Genomic DNA, 21,921 nt, shown 5'->3' with positions numbered 1-21,921 from the left:
GCGGGTAGTTATAGTAAGGACCTAGTTTCCATACAAAAGTGTTTTCTATTTGACCAATAACTACGGCGCCACTGGAAGAATCTTCATAAAATTTTCAAACCTGGTTTGCCACTCACTTAAGGTGCATTGTGGGAAGCTTGGCTGTGATTCGTCAAACGGGGGCTGGGAAAAAAGGTGGATCACAAAACTTGTTTTTTCAACAGGGATTTTAGACACGACTACCACCCAAACCTCTGGACGGAATTACCCCAACGTTAGCAGAAAGCTAGATCACAGTCCAGAAGTAGCGCTTTCTGTAATTTGATGTAAATCCGTTCAGTATGTTTGGAGTGGGAGGGATATTTAGGACTCTCAGAAAGCATTGCTTTGCCACCTAGGCTGAAGACGAGGTGCACTCTGTTCTCTCAGACCCCTGGCCTGGCTGTGTGTGTGTCTCCTAAGTGCAGCCCCCCGGCCCTGGTAGGAAGGTAAGAGATGTGTACGTGATGGGTTCCTATCGGTCCCTTCAGGGTCGCGATGCATGCCACCTGATCATCTTTCCCTGGGCACACTTGTGGGTTGTTTCTTTCTGTGCTGCCCTCCTGTTGACAATGCCTGGCTCGGGTTGTCACAAAAGATTTACTTTGTCGTGACCGGTAAAGGATTTCCCAGACTACATCTCTGCGGGGTCTTAAACCAGAAAATATGTGGCATGCGGAATTTATTGTAATGACACATGGACCCTATGGCTCAAACACGCCTGATTACAAAGTAATACGCTCTGAATAGTTTTTCTTGGTGCCGCTGATCATGGCTGGCGGACACGTTTTTTAAAGTCACTAAAGCAATGGTGCCTTCTAGAAGCAGCCAGGGAAAGGGGCGGAGTGTGCAGAATAAACTTTTTGTGTGCTTGTTTGACATTTATATCTGCCTTCGCATTTAAGAAACGGTTCCCCACCACCCAGATTACTTTTACATTTTATTATTCAAAGGGCCCTTGGCTTCAGAGAACATTTAAAGCAATATGAAGCATGGGTCATTTGTATTTCACTTTTTTGTAAGTTAATATTTATTAAAACACAGAACTTGCCTCCTCAGTCACCCCACTTCCTTGTCTTGGGCCTCACTATTGTGGTGTGTGTGTATCTAGTAAATAGGAACCCACTGCCCACCTAATAGGGCAGAGTGACCTGGGTCGTCAGTGTGGGAGGCTCTGCTCACTATATGCAGAGCATGTGCAGCCAGAACCCCTTCCCACAGAGAGCGCCCCATCTCTTCAAGTGGATGATCTTAGGAGGGGGCCTTTTTGGATTCACAAGTCCGCTTCGGGCTGATTACCTTACACGGTGACAGGGCCGTGAACACATGTTCTCCTCACCTGAATCACCTGTTCAGTTGCTAACTGAATGTGAGAGTCCGTAGAAGAGGCGGAAATGAAGGGAGGCTAAGGAAAGCAAACAAAACAATTCAGTTTTGTAGACATTTTGGAAAAGATCACCTGCGGCCTGGAAAACATTATTAAAAGCAGCTGGCGAGGTCTGCAGGTTGTCATCCTTCTAAGTCTAGTCCACTGGCACTGTGCCCTGCTCGCTTTACTTTACGTTAAAAAAAAGAAAAAAAACTAGAAATTCACTGAAAAAAACAAAAGTTACAATGACATTATTTGGATTCAGATTTTACAATTGCAAAACCATAACAATTCAGCAGTTATAGTTATACAGCACTAAAAAAGGAGTAGAAAGCAAGGAGACGTCATTGAAAACCAGGGAAAAGCAACAAGGGGGCACACAGCACACAGGAGCAAAATCAAGGCGAGGGCACTCAAGAGGAAGTGGGGGAGAACAAGCAGGGAGAAAGCTCACAATATGGGAGAAAAGGCAAGGAGAAAGCAGTGAAAACCAGGGTCTTAGAAGGAAGAGGCAGAGTATGGTGGGAAAAGCAAGTAGAAAGCAATTAAAATGAGGGAAAAAAAATTAAGGACAGGGCACACAAAATACAGCAGGAAAGCATGGAGAAAGCAGTGACGAGGGGGAAAAGCAAGGAGAAGGCATTCAAACGGGTGAACAAGAAGGTGAAAGCAGTGAGAACAAGGGAAAAGCAAAAAGGCGCACACAAAATGGGGTTTAAAGAAAATGGGAGTAAGAGCGATGCAGGAGCACAGGGAGAGCCGGGCCTTTTTTTTTTTTTTTTTTTTTTTTTTTTGCTGCAAATTTGCAGATTTTTTATTTTTTTATTTGTATAAATATTTTTGTCCCCTGGCAAGGTCCCTCCAATTCTAAAGGGGGGAAGGGGTCATGGTATTGCTAACATGACTCCTTTTATGCATGTATTTTTTTTTTCTTTTCTTTTTTTCTGAGACTTTCAGGTGTAAGTGTTGGCAACCAATCAGATCTCAGCCTGAGCTCTGGCAGATCTGCATCCCTAGATATCTATATTTGTCTTTCCTTCCATAACTCCAAAACTACCAAACAGACTTACACCATATTACAAAATGACTCTTTCTGGACCAAGATCTACATTCCTGCCAAATTTGGTGTAATTCTGCCTAGCATTTCGGGCTGTAGTTGTGTCTGAAATCCCTATTGGTATTGCATGGGGGAAAAAGCATTTTGAGACCCCTTCACTCTTTCCCCCCCCCCCCCCCCCCCCCCGGCCTCTGCTTGATGGATCACCCCAAAACTTTCAAGCTCCTGTGTTGTCCCAGATCTGCGGAATCCTTTGTTTAGCCTGTCCTGCCCATATCACATGCAGGGTTGTCCCAGATCTGCAGCGGAATCCTTTGTTCAGCCTGTCCTGTCCATATTACATGCGGGTTGTCCCAGATCCGCAGCTGAATCCTTTGTTCTGCCTGTCCGGCTCATATTACATGGCTGTGTTGTTTCCCAGCCTTGCAGCTGAAATCCTTTGTCCTGCCCATATTACATGGCTGTGTAGTGTCCCAGCCTTGCAGCTGAATCCTTTGTTCTGCCCTATGAATGAGACATATGTGGGTCCTGTGCGGTGCATGGAGCGACTCCTCTCCTTGAAGCCCTTTGAATGAGCCGTATGTGGGTCCTGTGCGGTGCATGGAGCGACTCCTCTCCTTGAAGCCCTATGAATGAGACGTATGTGGGTGCTGTGCCGTGCATGGAGCGACTCCTCTCCTTGAAGCCCTATGAATGAGACGTATGTGGGTCCTGTGTGGTGCTCGGAGTGACCTCTCTCCTTGAAGCCCTATGAATGCGACGTATGTGGGTCCTGTCTGGTGCCTGGAGTGACCTCTCTCCTTGAAGCCCTATGAATGAGACGTATGTGGGTCCTGTCCGGTGCCTGGAGTGACCTCTCTCCTTGAAGCCTTATGAATGAGACGTATGTGGGTCCTGTGCCGTTCATGGAGCGACTCGTCTCCTTGAAGTCCTTTGAATGAGCCGTATGTGGGTCCTGTGCGGTGCATGGAGCGACTCCTCTCCTTGAAGCCTTATGAATGAGACGTATGTGGGTCCTGTGCAGTGCATGGAGCGACTCCTCTCCTTGAAGCCCTATGAATGAGACGTATGTGGGTCCTGTGCGGTGCATGGAGCGACTCCTCTCCTTGAAGTCCTTTTGAATGAGATGTATGTGGGTGCTGTGCAGTGCGTGAAGCGACTCCTCTCCTTGAAGCCCTATGAATGAGACGTATGTGGGTCCTGTGCGGTGCCTGGAGCGACTCCGCTCCTTGAAGCCCTATGAATGAAACGTATGTGGGTTCTGTGCAGTGCGTGAAGCGACTCCTCTCCTTGAAGCCCTATGAATGAGACGTATGTGGGTCCTGTGTGGTGCTCGGAGTGACCTCTCTCCTTGAAGCCCTATGAATGCGACGTATGTGGGTCCTGTCTGGTGCCTGGAGTGACCTCTCTCCTTGAAGCCCTATGAATGAGACGTATGTGGGTCCTGTCCGGTGCCTGGAGTGACCTCTCTCCTTGAAGCCTTATGAATGAGACGTATGTGGGTCCTGTGCCGTTCATGGAGCGACTCGTCTCCTTGAAGTCCTTTGAATGAGCCGTATGTGGGTCCTGTGCGGTGCATGGAGTGACTCCTCTCCTTGAAGCCTTATGAATGAGACGTATGTGGGTCCTGTGCAGTGCATGGAGCGACTCCTCTCCTTGAAGCCCTATGAATGAGACGTATGTGGGTCCTGTGCGGTGCATGGAGCGACTCCTCTCCTTGAAGCCCTATGAATGAGACGTATGTGGGTCCTGTGCGGTGCATGGAGCGACTCCTCTCCTTGAAGTCCTTTTGAATGAGATGTATGTGGGTGCTGTGCAGTGCGTGAAGCGACTCCTCTCCTTGAAGCCCTATGAATGAGACATATGTGGGTTCTGTGCAGTGCGTGAAGCGACTCCTCTCCTTGAAGCCCTATGAATGAGACATATGTGGGTTCTGTGCCGTGCGTGAAGCGACTCCTCTCCTTGAAGCCCTATGAATGAGACATATGTGGGTTCTGTGCAGTGCGTGGAGCGACTCCTCTCCTTGAAGCCCTATGAATGAGACATATGTGGGTTCTGTGCAGTGCGTGAAGCGACTCCTCTCCTTGAAGCCCTATGAATGAGACGAATGTGGGTCCTTTGCGGTGCCTAGAGTGACTCTTCCTTCTCCTCCGGCAGGTGATGATGATGGTGCTTCCCCTGCTCATCTTCGTGCTGCTGCCTAAGGTGGTGAACACCAGCGATCCTGAGATGAGGCGGGTGAGTGATGTGACTGATCTACCTAACGTCTTAGGGAATGATGTTGTAGAAGGTCCCTGCTTTGCTTCAGAGAATCTCAACTTCCTGATAACAGTTGAACTAAGGAGAATTCAGCAAAGCGTACCAACTATTGACCACAGAGACCTCTAAGAGGCGCCTTCTGCAGGTTGTACAAAACTCAAAACAAATTTTGTGTAGATGTGGTTTCAAGAGGGCAATCTGTATAATGTCTTCAAAAACAAAACTGAAGCTACGAGGTGTCAGATTGATGCTTAGAATGACTTATTTACATCTGAAAAAACAGAAGCCCTGTAAGCCGAGCAAACAGTAGTGAATCTGTTACTGACAGAACAGCCTCAGACCTCAGGGAAAGTCTGGACTTAACTCAAGAACAGCAAGTGAGCGCCTTGCGCCTTTGAAAGCGTCTTTGGGCAGGAAGACTCGTACTGTCACAACAGATGCTCCTCTCATGTACCCTGCTCCCACGTACACATTGTGCCCCTTCATTGCCTTGTATTTACCCTCCAAGGAGTATATCTCCTGCCAGACTCGCTTGAGCGCCCTCGTAATCCTTATTTTTATATTCTGAGGATCACTGGACCCTGAGATCTTATTTTTCTGTTTTTAAGGGTTTTATTAGTTAGTTATATTGTAGGAGGAAATTGAGTATCTCTCTGCTTGTTCTTAATGTGCCTTTCGTACAGCAGTAACTGCAAACCCTTGATCTCGGGTGGGGTGGAAAGATGAACTTTACAGGTTTTCTAAAGAACACAGAAGTCAAGCGATCAGGATGGGATCGTGGTTTGGTCCACTTATCTGTAGTCACGTGATGAACCAGGGCCTCACGGTTCTCCGTCACGCAATCCTTACTGAAGTCACAAACGCTGATTATGCTTATTTAGGACTTTGATTTTTTTTCCCCCCCTTATTGATAATGTCTGGTGAATTTTGCACCATTTTTATAATCGGCAGTCTAAATAAAAAATAAAAAAAAGAGATAGCTAGCATATTTTCTCTTATATTTAAATTTATAGGGCCTCATTATGACTTTGCCGGTCCTTTCACAGGACCCCAAAGCCGCTCCAGGCAAAAGACTGCCAGTAATGAAGATCTTTTGCCCTCCATATTAGGAGTGTTCTGCTGGGCCGGAACACTCGCCACAACATTGACGCCAGCTCGTAATTGAGACAATGACAATATTGTGGTGCGTTGGGTGCAGCAGCACCCGTCGCTCATTTCACTGCCTGTAATTCGGGCAGCAAAATGTGCAATGGGGATGTGCATGGGGGGCCTCTGCACTGCCCATGCCAAATGCATGTCAGTGCAGGGGCACCCCCCGACACCCCATTCAGTCAGCCTTTCCATGGCAGTGTTTACTGCCATGTGAAGGCTGGCAGATGGGGCCTCGTAATCCCCAGGTCAGCTCTGCCCTGGCGGATTACAACTGCCTGGACCGTCTAGCTGCAGCGGAGCAGTTGAACCGCCCTGTTTGCAGTGATCCGACCGCCATCGTGAGGTGGTTGGTCCTAAGACTGCCAGCCTTGTAGTGAGGCCCATAGTGCCTCTCAGGGCCCAGGCTGATTCTGAGAGAACGTACAGGGCCCAAGCTGAATCTGCTGTCCCAGAAAGCACAGTTATGGCAGTAGCTTCCTCTTCACCTTTCTGCTGCCTTAAGACAGGACAACACACGCCGACAATGCAATGCATAGAAGAAAAGCTGAAGTGGACTCCCTGAAAGGCGGTAGCATTTTAGAGCAAAAAAAGAATTCACCTATGCAAACTTCTCGTCCATCCACATCTGTCAACAGTGCAACAGCAGCACCAGGAGAGATCACATTGCCATGAAATGCGACCCTTTGCTAGAGCAAGAAAGGCTGCAGCAACATCAGCAACACCTGTCCATCCTGTGCAGTACGCATTCTAGTAGTAACTGGACGTTTCTGCGTGGCAAATAGTGTCACTGGGCATACTGACGGGAAGTGCCCCAAGACAATTGAACTCCAGAAACTTTGAGGAAGCTGACACTTCACATCCACAAGTCCTCAAAGTGCAAAGGATCCATTCCGAATGAGTACTCGTTCACAAGAAGGATGGGTATTTCTTTCGGAGAAGAGGCTACCATCAAGTCGAACCATTAACACATTTCTAACTAACAAACAACATCTGATATTCACTGTATTTCTTTCTCTTGCGGTCAGTGGAATCCTGCAGTTCCTTAGTTTATCAATTTGGTAGCTTGTTTGGCAGAGATCAGTTTTTGAGGGTCTAGTTTGATGTTCAGGTTCTTAACTTAGAAGTTGATTTTATAAGTGGTAGGCCTTTTCAACAGCTCATTTAGCTGGTTTAATCTGCATATTAATGGAAGGATACACTGTTATCCATCTGCGTCCCCCGGCCTCCGAATCAACATCCTGCTTGTCCTTTAGGACTGTTCCAGTTTAGGAAAGAATTGAAGACTCACCTCTTTAAAGGGAATTAACTGTATGAAAACCACCTTCTATCACTCACTGACTTTACACTGGTCTCTGGAGAGTGCTTTGCTGCCCTTTTGATAGGTTTGTGCTATAGAAATCACACACACACACTCCTCCTCCTCCTCCTCCTCCTCCTCTCTAACCTCCCCCCTTACTGGTTAGGTGATGAATGTGACAACATTCCATTGATGAAGGAAGTTGGAGAGATGGCACTGAAGCCAGTTAAGACATGTTAATACTGGGCTGAGTAGAAGTAGGAGGCGGTGAGTCCTCTGCAGTCCTGAAGAGCCACCTACAATCACAAGGAGGCTCCTTTCTGTCCTTTGCCCAGCACAGAAGCATGGTTAGAAAAGCATTTCTTGATAAACTGTTTAGTTGTGCAGCCACACATTTCTCAAGTATCTTTGTTAGATAGGATAAAGCAGTTATGAGTTCAAGATACTGTTTGCTTGGTGTCTGTCGCTTTTATTTGTAAGGTTCGTACAGAGACTGTTTTAGTGGGTCAGTGAACATACTGCTCTTGAGTACATGAGCTTCTGCTGATCCCTGAAGAAGCCCACTCATGACCATGGAGGAGGCACTTCAGATGTGGAAGCCTGGGTCCTAGATTGCAGTGGTCGAGTAATCGTATGCAGTCAAGATCTTCTAAACGAAAGAGTACGTCTAAAACACAAAAACACATATAAACAGACCGACAACAACAGGTTATTTAATAAAATAGAATTATTCATTAAAACAGTGAAATTTAACCACAGAGTAAATGTCGGTGTAAACTAAGGTTGTAAGCCGGATGGTCACTTCCTTAGAGCTGCCACCGGCTCTGTATTCCTGCAGCAATGAAAGGGCGTGCATTAATGACTGGATGGGTGGATTGATTCCGACTCCTATCCACATGCATCAGTCTCCCCATCGTTCCCTTACCAATGCAGAGTGCACCCTGCCTCCAGCACACAAACACTGACTGGGTGGCACATCTGGTTGGTAGAAGAAATCCTGTGAATCACTACTGCATTTTGGCACTTGTGACTAAGTATCTACACTCCCCACCACACCCCAGTTAGCGGCGGCCCAGTATTGTGTGTTGTAGGAAAGTGCCCTCTATCCTGCTAACCAGGACCGCAATGGTTTATGCTCTCTCCTGTAAATTTAGGTAACTATCTTTTTCTTCCCACATTTGGCATACTGACACCCCCCCCTTCCTCCCCTTTCTCCCAATGTAAGTCCCTAGTATATGGTACCCAGGGCATTGGGGTTCCAGGGGATCCCTATGGGCTGCAACAGTTATTCTGCCACCCATAGGGAGCCCATGCAAAAGGTTCTGCAGGCCTGCCATTGCAGTCTGTGTGAACCGGGCACATGCACCTGTTTTCACTACAGGTCAGTACACCAGTTCACTGTAAGTCAACCCTATGGTAGGCCCTCTCAGTCCAGAGGGCAGGTACCTGTGTGTGAGGGCACCCCTGCACTAGCAGAGGTGCCCCACACAAACTATGGCACCATTTTACTGGACTTCATGAGTGCGGGGATGCCATTTTATATGTGTACTGGACATAAGTCACTACCTATGTCCAGGTACATAATAGTAACTCCGAACCTGGGCATGTTTGGTATCAAACATGTTGGACTCATACCCCAATACTATTGGAAGTATGATTCCATGCACACTGGGGGGTCCTCGCACTCTGGGGGCTCCTTAGAGAACCTCCCAGCATTGCTACCACGAGTCTTACAGGGTTTTCCAGGCAGGCCAGGCTGCTGCCATCCCTCAGGTTTCTGCCCTCCTGTTGCTTGATCAAATCAAGCCCAGGAAGGCAGAACAAAGGATTTCCTTTGGGGAGGGAGATAACACCTGTTCCCTTTGGAAACAGGTGTGACTGACTTGGGAGGGGTAGCCTCCCATGCCACTGGTATTCTTTGAAGGGCACATTTGGTGCTCTCTCTGCGTAAATCACTCTACACTGGTTCAGGGAGCCCCAGTCCCTGCTCTGGCATGAAACTGGAAAATAAAAAGGGGAGTGACCACTCCCCTGTCCATCACCACCCCAGGGGTGGTGCCCAGAGCTCCTCCAGAGGGTACCTGGGTTCTGCCATCTTGTTTCCATGGTTGCCAAGAAACTCTGGGAGCATCTGAGTGCCTAGCCAGGTGATGTCAGAGCCCCCATCTGGCTAGGTGACCAATCTCCTTTTCAGGGCTGTTTAGGGTCTCTCTCTCTGGTGGGTCCTCGGGTTCAGCTCGCAAGATTCCAGCTGGATTGCTCTGCAATGTTCACTCTGACTTCTGGCCTCCGGAACTGTCACTGGACCCTCCAGGACCCAACAATCTGCCTCCAATGAGAAGAACTTGTCTGCAACATTGTTTCCAGGGCTCCTGCCAGCAACTGCAACATTTCCACCGTCTGTGCATCCACTGAGGGCGGCGTGTCTTCAGTCTGCACCAGAATAAAGAAGGAATTTTCCTTGGAGTGAATGAGTCACTCTCCTGCATCCGCAGGCACCTGCTGCAATGATGTCCGGTTGCGTGGATTTCTTCTCATCCTGAGCTGCGTGCATCCTGCATCACGTGTGGTGGTCCGGAGTACTCCTCTTGGTCCTCTCTGCCAGCTCTCCAACTTTGGTGGAGGTAAACCTTTGCCTTCCCACGCAGGACAGTACCCCGTGCACCTCTTCTCTTGCAGCTGCCAAGGCTTGTTTGCATCTCCTCCAAGGGATCTTCAAGTGATGTGTAGCTCCAATCTCCAACACTCCTTCCTGCGATGCAGAGCCCTCTGCATGGTTCTCCTGCACCATGGGAACCTTTCTGTAGTGCTGTGTGGGCTCCTGCAACTTCTGTGCCCTTTCCTGTGGTACTCCTGTGGGTGCTGCCTCTGCTCCTGTGGGCTCTGTGTTTCCGAGGGTCACCTCGGACTCTCCCTCCTAGATGAGCGCCACTTTTCCACTAAGTGCGAGTATGCCTTTGCCAAGGCTTGTAAGTGGAATTCCTTCATTGACACCCATCTGCAGTCTTCACTCTAGCGTGGGACATCTGCATCCTTCAGGAACTCTTCTCCGGCTCCAGGGTTGCAGTGCTGATGAGATCTTCATCACCGTCGACCAACTCCTGCATCCACAGCTGGATGGGCGGTAGCTCCACCTCCTCCTGGACTCCACTGTGACTCTTGGACCTGGTCCCCTCTCTCCACAGGTCTTCCTCTTCAGGAATCCACAGCTGGTTTTCTTGCAGTCTTGTCTGGGTGTCTTTTCCTCCCTTTGGGTGGTTTGGGGAAATTCCAGTAATTTATTCCTGCTTTCCTGGTCGCTGGGGGTACTGTTACTCACCTCTGTGGTTTCCTAGTATTCCCAGCTTCCCTCTACACATTCCACTTACCTAGGTTAGGGTCCTGTATTCGAATTCCATTTTTTTAGTATATGGTTTGGGCTCCCCCAAGATCATTATTGCTTATTAGTATTTGCATTGTTTTCTAACCTTTTCTATGCCTATTACTGGTTGCTAGTGTATAAATTTAGTGTATTACTTACCTCTGATTGGAGGGTTGCCCTTCTAGTAGTTTGTGGTATTGTGTGACCAAAAACAGAAAAGTATGTCACAATTCACATCCCACATGCTCTCAGGTGCTGTCCTAAACTTGTAGACCCCCCACAATCACTGGGCCACTGGAGAATGAGGGCTAACTGCAAGAAATGCACAGAGAACTAAAGAGGTTTTGTGTTCTCGAAGTTCAGAGGGAGCCGCTGACTCAAGAGTATGAACATATAGACACAGGTTGAGCACCACAAGACCTACACTCCCACGAAAGCACTCGCAAACGACCTAACAATACCACTGGACCCTCAGCGTTGTTACATAAAAACATCCACGCAAGAGGCCCTTCCTCAGAGGACAAGTGTGCTGCATCCGGTGTGTGGACTTATGCTTCTCTTTGTATCGCTGTAGCCTTTAGTGCCACTCTGTGTAGGTTTCCTACACACCTACTGCAGCTAGAGACAACTAAGCAGGGGGCACAGGACTCAATCAATCAAAAAACTTTGTAGAGCGTGCTACTCACCCGTGAGGGTCTCAAGGTGCTGGGGGGAGGGGAAATTGGGGGGTGTGGGGGAATAGGGGTGGGGCGGCAGGGAGGGTCACTAATCGAACAACCATGTCTTGAGATTCTTTCTGAAGACCAGGAGCTCTTTGGTTTTGCGAAGGTCGGTGGGGATGGAGATCCAGGTTTTGGGGGCGAGGTAGGAGAAAGACCTGCCTCCTGTGGTGGTGCGTTGGATGTGGGGGACTGTGGCTAGGACGAGGTCGGCTGATCTGAGGTTGCGTGTGGGAGTGTGGAAGTTAACTCTTTCGTTGAGGTAGGTTGGCCCGGTGTTGTGGAGGGATTTGTGTGCGTGGATGAGGATCTTGAATGTGATTCTCTTGTCTAGGGGGAGCCAGTGAAGGGATTTGAGGTGTGGTGAGATTCGTTCGTGGCGGGGGAGGCCAAGGACGAGGCGTGCGGCTGTGTTCTGGATTCTCTGGAGTTTGCGTTTGAGTTTGAGTGTGGTGCCGGCGTAGAGGGTGTTACCGTAGTCCAGTCTGCTGCTAAGTGTGTGGGTGACTGTCTTTCTGGTTTCTGGGGGAATCCATTTGAAGGATTTTTTTTTTTTTTTTAGAGTGTGGAGTGTGTGGAAGCAGGAGGAGGTTAGAGCATTGATTTGCTGTGTCATGGAGAGGGAGGGGTCAAGGATGATGCCGAGGTTGCGTGTGTGGTTTGCGGGGGTGGGTGCGGGGCCTAGGGCGGTGGGCAACTGGGAGTCGTCCCATGTGATTTTGTTGGGGCCGAAGATGATGCGCTCGTTTTTTTTTTTAGTTGAGCTTGAGGTGGTTAGTGGTCATCCAGTTGGCGGTGTTGAGGAGAGCGGCATGTAGGTTGGTTTTGGCGGTGGTGGGGTTGCGGGTGAGGGAGAGGATGAGTTGGGTGTCATCTGCATAGGAGAGGATAGTGATTCCATGTGCTCGGAGGATGTTGGCTAGGGGGACCATGTAGATGTTGAAGAGTGTGGGGCTGAGGGAGGACCCTTAGCGGACTCCGCAGGTGATCTTGGTGATGTTGGAGTGGAAGGGCGGAAGGCGGACTCTCTGGGTCCGGTCGGTGAGGAAGGAGGTGAGCCAGTCTAAGGCTTTGTGGCGAATTCCTATGTTGTGCGGAGTGTGTGGTGGCAGACGGTGTCAAAGGCTGCGGAGAGGTCTAGGAGGATGAGTGCGGCGGTCTCGCCTTTGTCGACTTTGGTCCTGATGTCGTCCGTGCATGCGATGAGGGCAGTTTCCGTGCTGTGGTTTTTGCGGAACCCGGATTGTGAGGGGTCAAGAGTGTTGTTTGCTTTGTGGAAGTGGGATAGGCGGGTGTTGACTAATTTCTCTGCAACCTTGGCAGGGAAAGGGAGGAGGGAGATGGGGTGGTAGTTAGAGAGGATCTCTGGGTCGGCTTGTTGTGTGTGGTTTTTTTTGTTTTTTTTTGTTTTTGTTTTTTAGGAGAGAGGTGATTTCAGCGTGCTTCCAGGGGTCTGGGTAGGTGGCGGAGTCGAAAGAGGAGTTGATTATGTTGTAGAGTATGGGGGCGATGGTTGGGCTAGCTTTGTTGTAGATGCGGTGTGGGCAGGGGTCGGAGGGGGAACCGGAGTGGATGGAGTTCATGGTTTTTTCGGTTTCGTCGTGTGTGGTGGGGGTTCATGTGGAGAGTGTGGTGGGCGGGACATGAGTGGGGGTTGGGTTGGGTGAGTGAGGGGTGTGTATGGTATGAAGCTGTTGTGGATGTCCAGGAGTTTGTGGAGGAAGTGGTTGAAAAGGGTGTCACATAGGGGCTGTGTGTGTGTGTGGAGTTGTTGTCAGGCGTGTCTTGTAATGATCTCTTTTGGCGGTGCGTATGAGTTGGTGATGGGTGCGAATGGTGGTTTTGAGGGTGGAGAAGTTGGTTGTGGAAGGTTCTAATCCCCATATTTTCTCAGCTTGGCGGCATTTGCGCTTGGAGTCTTGGAGTTCAGGGGTGAACCATGGGGCGTTCTTGATGTTGCGGGAGGCGATGTGTTTTCTCAGGGTGGGTAGTGTGTCTGCACAGGTAGTGATCCATTTGGAGAGGTTGTGTGCTTCTGTGTTTGTGTCATTGGCGTGGGGGGGGGGGGGGTGGGGAGGTTATGGGCCAGTTGGGAGTTTAGTCGTTCTGTGGGGATCTTGTCCCACATGCAGTAGGGTGTGGTGTGTTGATGGTAGTGTGTGGGGGGGTTTGGTGAAGGAGAAGTGGACACAGTGGTGGTCAGTCCAGAGGAGTTCGGTGGTGTGGGTGTAGGCTATTTGTTGGCTTGAGGTGAAAATTGCGTTGAGAGTGTGTCCTGTTGAGTTAGGTGGGCGTGGTGACCAGTTGTTGGAGTCCGAGGTTGGTGAGGTTGTCTATGAAGGAGGTAGTGTTGTGGTCTTGTGGGTTTTCCAAGTGAAAGTTGAAATCACTGAGGATGATGTAGTCTGTGGAGGTGAGGGCTTGTGAGCTGATGCTGTCGGCGATGGTATCGCAGAAGGCGGGGCGTGGTCCGGGTGGTCTGTAGATTAGTGTACCTTTGAGGGTGGAGGAGTTATGTGGATGAGGAAGTGCATGTGTTCAGTGTTGTCGATAGTGTCTTGGGAGCTGGTGGTGGTGTCTCTGTGTAGGATGCCACCGCCTGGCCTGTTGAGGCGGTCTTTGTGTTGGAGTTTGTATCTCTTGGGGGTGGCTATGTCGGGTTCTGAGGAGGGGTTGGTCCAGGTTTCCGTGAGGAGGGCGATGTCAGGTGAGCGTGATGTGATGAGGTCCCAGACTTCTATGGCATGTTTGTGAATGGAGCGGATGTTGAGGAGCAGGCAGTTGAGGTGGTTGTGGTGGGTGGCGTTGGTGTGGTGCGTGAGGGAGTTGTTGTGGGGTGTGTTCTGGTTGTGGGTTGGTGTGCTCTGAGGTTGGTTGGTGGGGGCAGGGTGTGTGTCTTGTGTTGGGGGTGTTGTGTTTGTTGAAGGTGGGGTCGCTATGGTTGGTGTGTGGTGTGAGGGATGAGTAGCAGGAGAAGTGACAGGTGTGGAAGGTGAAGGGGCCATGAGTGTGTGTGGGGCTAGATGGGGTGCATGTGGGGCGGGGGCCTGGGTGGTGAGGGTGAGGGGGGGGGCGGGGGGGAGTAGGTGTATCTGAGAGGGCCAGGAGGACTGGCGCTGGGCGCCTTCTTGGCACGGATGAGCGCAGACGGGCTTGCCTTTGGCGTGCCAAAGGCGCGGCTGTGCCGCGGCTGCCATAAGAGGAGAGGAGGGGAGGAAGGGTGGAAGTGGCAGCTGGGAGGAGGGAGGGCTTGGCGAATGAGAGGGCTGGGGGGGGGGGGCTGCGGGGGGCGCAGCGGCGGGGAAAGCAGGACAATCAGGCAAACAGACGGTGAGGAGGTGGCGCGGGGAGGGACCTGCCAGCAGAAGTAGGACTAACACTATAGCAGGTTACCTTGCAATGGGCACTGAATGCATGGCCTGTCTACAGCAGAAATCCTGGAGGCAGTAATAGAAATTGTTAGAAATGGGGTCTCTGGTTGACTAGGGTGTGCAACTAAGCCAGGCAGAACCCACCCACTCTAGCCAGGGCAAGGGAGCTACACACCCAAGATAACCCCCGCTCACCCCCTTGGTAGCTTGGCACGAGCAGTCAGGCTTATCCCAGAGGCAATGTGTAAAGCGATTGCACAACACGTGTGACACAATAAATATACCACAAAGGAAAAGCAACAGCAAGTTATATAAAAAATAAACTGTATTACAGACAGTAGACCAAAAATAACATGCATCGGTAATAGCCTTCTACACAAGCAGTCAGAACATCACACAGGTTACTAGTACTCTGCAACAATAAGCAGTAGTCAGGTAAACATACAGGTTACTGATATTCTCCATCACAAGCAGTAGGCAGGTTGTCATTCTCACGAAAAATGCACCAGTCACAGTAAAGATGTTAGCATTGGCTAAGACACTATCACGAATGTACATACAATGAAACATTCCCGCCTGGCATGTGTCAGGCACCAAAACCAAGCAATAGATCATCATCAGCAGGGCTAATTATATGAGCGTTACTGAACAAGGCACACCATGTAAATAATGCTTTCTAAATAAAGGTTGTAGCACACCTGGGCTTCCTTTTGAAATTGAAGTAGACTGGGACACACCCGCCCCGATCCTCGAGCTCCTGCGCTCCTATTATAGAAACCTAGCCCCAAGCAGGTAGCGTACTTCTCTTGCGTCGCATCCAGTTCAAAACAGCGTTCCTGACGCACTGTTTCAGATTACCCCCCAAAACGCTCACTTTGCACTAGGATGGAGCAGGGAGCCTCACACAGTGTTCACCACACGCTGGGCTCCACATAGGCATTTGAGGTGGGGTACGAAGACAGGTGGCTGCGGACGGGGAGACCAGCACCCCTCACAGGCAAGTACGGGCGATCGCTGCCAACAGTCCAGCAATGCCAGTTCCGTCCAAGCCTAGGGGGCAGCTGGTCAGCAGGGCAACAAGCAGAAAAGCGATCCTGATGAGTCCTTTGTGCCACTCGCAGGAGCCGGGCAGCAGGGCCACAAACAGAAGGGCAGTCCAGATGAGTCCCTAGTGCAGTCCTGTAGCCATCTGGCAGAGGTTCGGTCCCAGTTCCAAACATGCTCTAACAATGTGGAGGGAGACCCCCTGTACTTATACTCATTTTGCACAGTCTCCACAAAAGGGGGAGAAGGGGTTCCAACCAGTACTAACTGGTTTCAGGAGTGTCCCATTACTGCTCCAGCACAGGCTCCAGTCATCAGCAGGGGTAAACGAGCCCTTTGTGTGAGGCCAGGGCACAGCCTCTACCAATGCAGGTGTGCCCGCCTCTCATTCTCCCCGCACAGGAAGACCATTCAGTATGCAGATGTACTCTTGTGACACCTCCACCCTCCCTGTGTACAGGCTGTCTGACTCTGCCCCAGGCGTGGATTAGAGGCAAGCTGAAAAACACCAGTGGCATAAGCACAGAGAAATGCCCACTTTCTAGAAGTGACATTTCTCGAAGGGTAATAAAGATTCCACCTAGACCAGTAAGCAGCATGTCTCACCACCATTACAACCACACCAAACATGCCTACACTACCCCTCATAGATCAGACAATACCCCCTAGACCTAAGGCAGGGCATTCCCAATGCAATCCTATGAGTAGGCAGCACTCACAGCAGTGAGACACCAAATAGGCTGTTTGTCACTACCAGGAAGTATAGTACATACAGACAAGCCCTACCTTGTACATACAAAGCACCCTGCCCATAGGGCTAGCTAGGACCTACCTAGGGGTGACTTGTATGTAGGAAAAGGGGAGTTCCAGGCCTGGCAATTAAATTTAGATGCCAGGACCCTGTGGCAGTAAAGTGCGCACGCAGGCTCTGCGGTAGCAGGCCCGAGACAGGTTTGAAAGGCTACTTCTGTGGGTGGCACAAGCAAGGCTGCAGGCGCACCAGTCTCATTTAATGGATATAGGGATACCCCTGTACAAGGAACTTGTAGGTAAATTAAATGTGCCAATTGGGTATAAGCCAATCATGCCTATTTTAGAAGGGAGCGCACCTGCACTTTTATCACTGATCAGCAATGGTAAGGTGCCCAGAGCCCTAAAGCTAACAAAAAGGGGTCAGGAAAAAATAGGAGGAGGAAGGCAAAAAGTTTGGGAATGACCCTGTAGAAAGGGCGAGGTCCAACAGGAGTAAATTCAGAGTGGTCTGGGACATGAATGGTGAAGTATCGATGCAGTGTGTAGGGTCTGTGTGGCAAGGCATTGAGCAGCTTAAATGGGCCAGACGCTGGCTGAGTCCTTGAATGCTTGAAACGTATACGTGATGTGGATCTGGCGAGTCCACTAGCCGTACCTCCAGGACTCTAAAGGGTGCCCTTACTGGAGAGAGACAACTTGACTATAACCAGGTCCTGTCGGTGGGATGGGCCTCTAGTTCTCCCTAATAGACTGTTTTCTTGGCTCGTTGTACAGTATTGTGATGGTTTTTCATGTCTCTTTTCTAGGAAATGGAGCAGTCAATGAGCATGTTGAATTCGAGCCCTGAACTCCCGGATGTGTCTGAGTTCGTGACCCAGTTCTTCACTTCCAAGTCCTCCAGCAAGTCTAGTAGCAGCAGCAAAGTGAGCAAGAGCGGCCCGGGGAAGCGGAGGTAGTCGCGCCTCCTGGTGCGAGCATCCGTGGGCTTGTCGGAGCGGCACCGGACCGTACTGTACTTATCATGTCATGTAAGAGCTCGTTTGGACTTTGTTGGATACGGTCAGAGATTTTAGCTTATTTAAGGCGCAGAGTGAGGCAGGGCTTCCATCTTCGCTCTCCAGTCCAGGGGGGTGGACTGCATGGAAGTGGATGTCTCATGGTCCATAGATAAATATGCACAAGAAATTAACTTATGAACATTGTACCTGGATGTGTAATAAACATGTCTTATCACTGCTCCCTGTCCTTGTGTTATCCGCCCTGTGGGGGTTGGGCAGGGAGAGGGCCTGGGGATGAGTGGCAAGGGGGGGGAATTGAAGGGCGAGAGTCCAGCAGTTTGATCTGCAATGAGTAACGTACTTATCCACCACACAGACTCCTAATGAAAGATTATTTATTTATCCCGCAAATGGCCATCTAGCGATGGTTTACAGAGTGTTACTAAATCTCATCAGCTTAGGTACCTGCATAGAAAGAATAATAGTTGGAAATCAGGGGTTACCTTTCACAGTATCTGTAATCTTCCCGTCTCTTGAGCTGTGTACTGTGAGCTCTCACCCTTGAGCTGTGCACCATGAGATCTATTACACTAGCTGTAAGCTTCCCGTCTCTTGAGCTGTACTGTGAGCTCACCCTTGAGCTGTGTACCATGAGATCTATTACACTGGCTGTAAGCTTCCCGTCTCTTGAGCTGTGTACTGTGAGCTCACCCTTGAGCTGTGCACCATGAGATCTATTACACTAGCTGTAAGCTTCCCGTCTCTTGAGCTGTACTGTGAGCTCACCCTTGAGCTGTGCACCATGAGATCTATTACACTAGCTGTAAGCTTCCCTTCTCTTGAGCTGTACTGTGATCTCACCCTTGAGCTGTGCACCATGAGATCTATTACACTAGCTGTAAGCTTCCCTTCTCTTGAGCTGTGATCTCACCCTTGAGCTGTGCACCATGAGATCTATTACACTAGCTGTAAGCTTCCCTTCTCTTGAGCTGTACTGTGAGTTCACCCTTGAGCTGTACACCATGAGATCTATTACACTAGCTGTAAGCTTCCCGTCTCTTGAGATGTACTGTGAGCTCACCCTTGAGCTGTGTACCATGAGATCTATTACACTAGCTGTAAGCTTCCCTTCTCTTGAGCTGTACTGTGATCTCACCCTTGAGCTGTGCACCATGAGATCTATTACACTAGCTGTAAGCTTCCCGTCTCTTGAGCTGTGTACTGTGAGCTCACCCTTGAGCTGTGCACCATGAGATCTATTACACTAGCTGTAAGCTTCCCGTCTCTTGAGCTGTACTGTGAGCTGTACCGTGAGCTGTGCACCATGAGATCTATTACACTAGCTGTAAGCTTCCCGTCTCTTGAGCTGTGCACCATGAGATCTATTACACTAGCTGTAAGCTTCCCGTCTCTTGAGCTGTACTGTGAGCTCACCCTTGAGCTGTGCACCATGAGATCTATTATACTAGCTGTAAGCTTCCTGTCTCTTGAGCTGTGTACTGTGAGCTCACCCTTGAGCTGTGCACCATGAGATATATTACACTAGCTGTAAGCTTCCCGTCTCTTGAGCTGTACTGTGAGCTCACCCTTGAGCTGTGCACCATGAGATATATTACACTAGCTGTAAGCTTCCCGTCTCTTGAGCTGTACTGTGAGTTCACCCTTGAGCTGTACACCATGAGATCTATTACACTAGCTGTAAGCTTCCCGTCTCTTGAGCTGTACTGTGAGCTCACCCTTGAGCTGTGCACCATGAGATATATTACACTAGCTGTAAGCTTCCCGTCTCTTGAGCTGTACTGTGAGTTCACCCTTGAGCTGTGCACCATGAGATCTATTACACTAGCTGTAAGCTTCTGTCTCTTGAGCTGTGTACTGAGATCACTCTTGAGCTGTACACCATGAGATCTATTACACTAGCTGTAAGCTTCCCGTCTCTTGAGCTGTGTACTGTGAGCTCACCCTTGAGCTGTGTACTATGAGATCTATTACACTAGCTGTAATCTTCCGTCTCTTGAGCTGTACTGTGAGCTCACCCTTGAGCTGTGCACCATGAGATCTATTACACTAGCTGTAAGCTTCCCGTCTCTTGAGCTGTGTACTGTGAGCTCACCCTTGAGCTGTGCACCATGAGATCTATTACACTAGCTGTAAGCTTCCCGTCTTGTGAGCTGTACTGTGAGCTCACCCTTGAGCTGTGCACCATGAGATCTATTATACTAGCTGTAAGCTTCCCGTCTCTTGAGCTGTGTACTGTGAGCTCACCCTTGAGCTGTGCACCATGAGATCTATTACACTAGCTGTAAGCTTCCCATCTCTTGAGCTGTGTACTGTGAGCTCTCACCCTGAGCTGTGTACCATGAGATCTATTACACTAGCTGTAAGCTTCCCGTCTCTTGAGCTGTACTGTGAGCTCACCCTTGAGCTGTGTACCATGAGATCTATTACACTAACTGTAAGCTTCCCGTCTCTTGAGCTGTGTACCATGAGATCTATTACACTAGCTACAGCTCACCCTTGAGCTGTGCACTATGAGATCTATTACACTAGCTGTAATCTTCCGTCTCTTGAGCTGTACTGTGAGCTCACCCTTGAGCTGTGCACCATGAGATCTATTACACTAGCTGTAAGCTTCCCGTCTCTTGAGCTGTACTGTGAGCTCACCCTTGAGCTGTGCACCATGAGATCTATTACACTAGCTGTAAGCTTCTGTCTCTTGAGCTGTGTACTGAGATCACTCTTGAGCTGTACACCATGAGATCTATTACACTAGCTGTAAGCTTCCCGTCTCTTGAGCTGTGTACTGTGAGCTCACTCTTGAGCTGTGTACCATGAGATCTATTACACTAGCTACAGCTCACCCTTGAGCTGTGCACCATGAGATCTATTACACTAGCTGTAAGCTTCCCATCTCTTGAGCTGTACTGTGAGCTCACCCTTGAGCTGTGCACCATGAGATCTATTACACTAGCTGTAAGCTTCCCATCTCTTGAGCTGTACTGTGAGCTCACCCTTGAGCTGTGCACCATGAGATCTATTACACTAGCTGTAAGCTTCCCGTCTCTTGAGCTGTGTACTGTGAGCTCACCCTTGAGCTGTGCACCATGAGATCTATTACACTAGCTGTAAGCTTCCCGTCTCTTGAGCTGTACTGTGAGCTGTACCGTGAGCTGTGCACCATGAGATCTATTACACTAGCTGTAAGCTTCCCGTCTCTTGAGCTGTGCACCATGAGATCTATTACACTAGCTGTAAGCTTCCCGTCTCTTGAGCTGTACTGTGAGCTCACCCTTGAGCTGTGCACCATGAGATCTATTATACTAGCTGTAAGCTTCCTGTCTCTTGAGCTGTGTACTGTGAGCTCACCCTTGAGCTGTGCACCATGAGATATATTACACTAGCTGTAAGCTTCCCGTCTCTTGAGCTGTACTGTGAGCTGTACCGTGAGCTGTGCACCATGAGATCTATTACACTAGCTGTAAGCTTCCCGTCTCTTGAGCTGTGCACCATGAGATCTATTACACTAGCTGTAATCTTCCCATCTCTTGAGCTGTGTACTGTGATCTCCCCCTTCATGCCTCAGGGCAGCAGTATCCCATGGGCTTTGCTGCTTGATTCTTTTCTGGTTTCACATGTTGTGCATTATTCCGCCATCTAGTGATTGGGTCTGAAACTCTTCTGTTGTAGTAGTCTCTCTTCTCTCTATTTTTTTCATAATTGTTTGTTGGGAATTTTCTGGTCTCACGGTCTTGTCCTTGGTCCAGCCCCCTGCCTGACGTTCGACGCCAGTTCCCTGAAAGCCTCTGTGTGTGGTCGCCATCTTGGGATTCTTTTTCTCAGTTTGGTCCAGAAGCATCCCTGAAGGCGCGCCAATTTTTGAAAGAGAGAAGAATAAAAGGACCATCATGGAGAAAGCAAAGTTCCAGAGGTGAAACATCACAGTAGTCATATGAGGCTTTGGTCTGAAAGAAACCACCAATTTCCAGCAAAGGACATGAATCAGTAAGTGGAGCATGTGGACGGCAGAATAGAGAAGGCCAGAGAATGCTTGGGCAGGGTCCCCGGTGCTCTGAGAGACGTGAAGAACATACCCTTTCTCTTCTGCCTGGAGTGCCCAGAAGGACAACCACCAGGTGTGTAATCTCTGTTTACCGCAAACCCATGACACCGAAGGCTGCAAAGCTCAGGCAGGGTTCAAGCCCAAAATGCTGAGAGAGGAGAGACGCAAAAAAGCAGGCGCGCTGTGCCGTGAAATGACACAAACTCAGTCACTGATGGACCTCTGGCGAACAAGCGAGGCAAGAGACCTCGCCGAGGGAGAAGGGCTCGCACATCGAAAAGGAGGTGATTGACACTGAGTGGGAGCACAAGAAACGGAAGGAAAAGTGGGCAAAGGTCGTGCTAAAGAAACCAAGTGCGAGCGAGCCCAGAAAAACGGACTCCAAAGCCCAAAAGGCTGCCTTGGTGTAGGAGGCTGGCCTGGCTTGTAGTGGGTACCAGAGGTACTTACACTCTGTACCAGG

The 21,921-nt window shown here is 49.6% G+C and overlaps 1 protein-coding gene across 1 annotated transcript in view; it reads left to right on the top strand.

Moving 5' to 3' along the window:
• EMC7 (ER membrane protein complex subunit 7) overlaps nt 1-17,636 on the top strand; it is a 29,482-nt gene extending 11,846 nt beyond the window's left edge. Inside the window, exons 4-5 of the mRNA XM_069209152.1 lie at nt 4,602-4,682; nt 17,207-17,636. Coding sequence (XP_069065253.1) covers nt 4,602-4,682; nt 17,207-17,356 — 231 coding nt within the window. The 3' untranslated portion in view covers nt 17,357-17,636. The remainder of the gene's footprint in view (nt 1-4,601; nt 4,683-17,206) is intronic.
• The last annotated feature ends 4,285 nt before the right edge of the window (nt 17,637-21,921 follow it).

This window comes from Pleurodeles waltl, chromosome 9 (genome assembly GCF_031143425.1).
Source record: "Pleurodeles waltl isolate 20211129_DDA chromosome 9, aPleWal1.hap1.20221129, whole genome shotgun sequence".
NCBI lineage: Eukaryota > Metazoa > Chordata > Amphibia > Caudata > Salamandridae > Pleurodeles > Pleurodeles waltl.
Note: the sequence above shows the minus strand (reverse complement) of the source record. Positions and strands in the feature narration are given on the sequence as shown.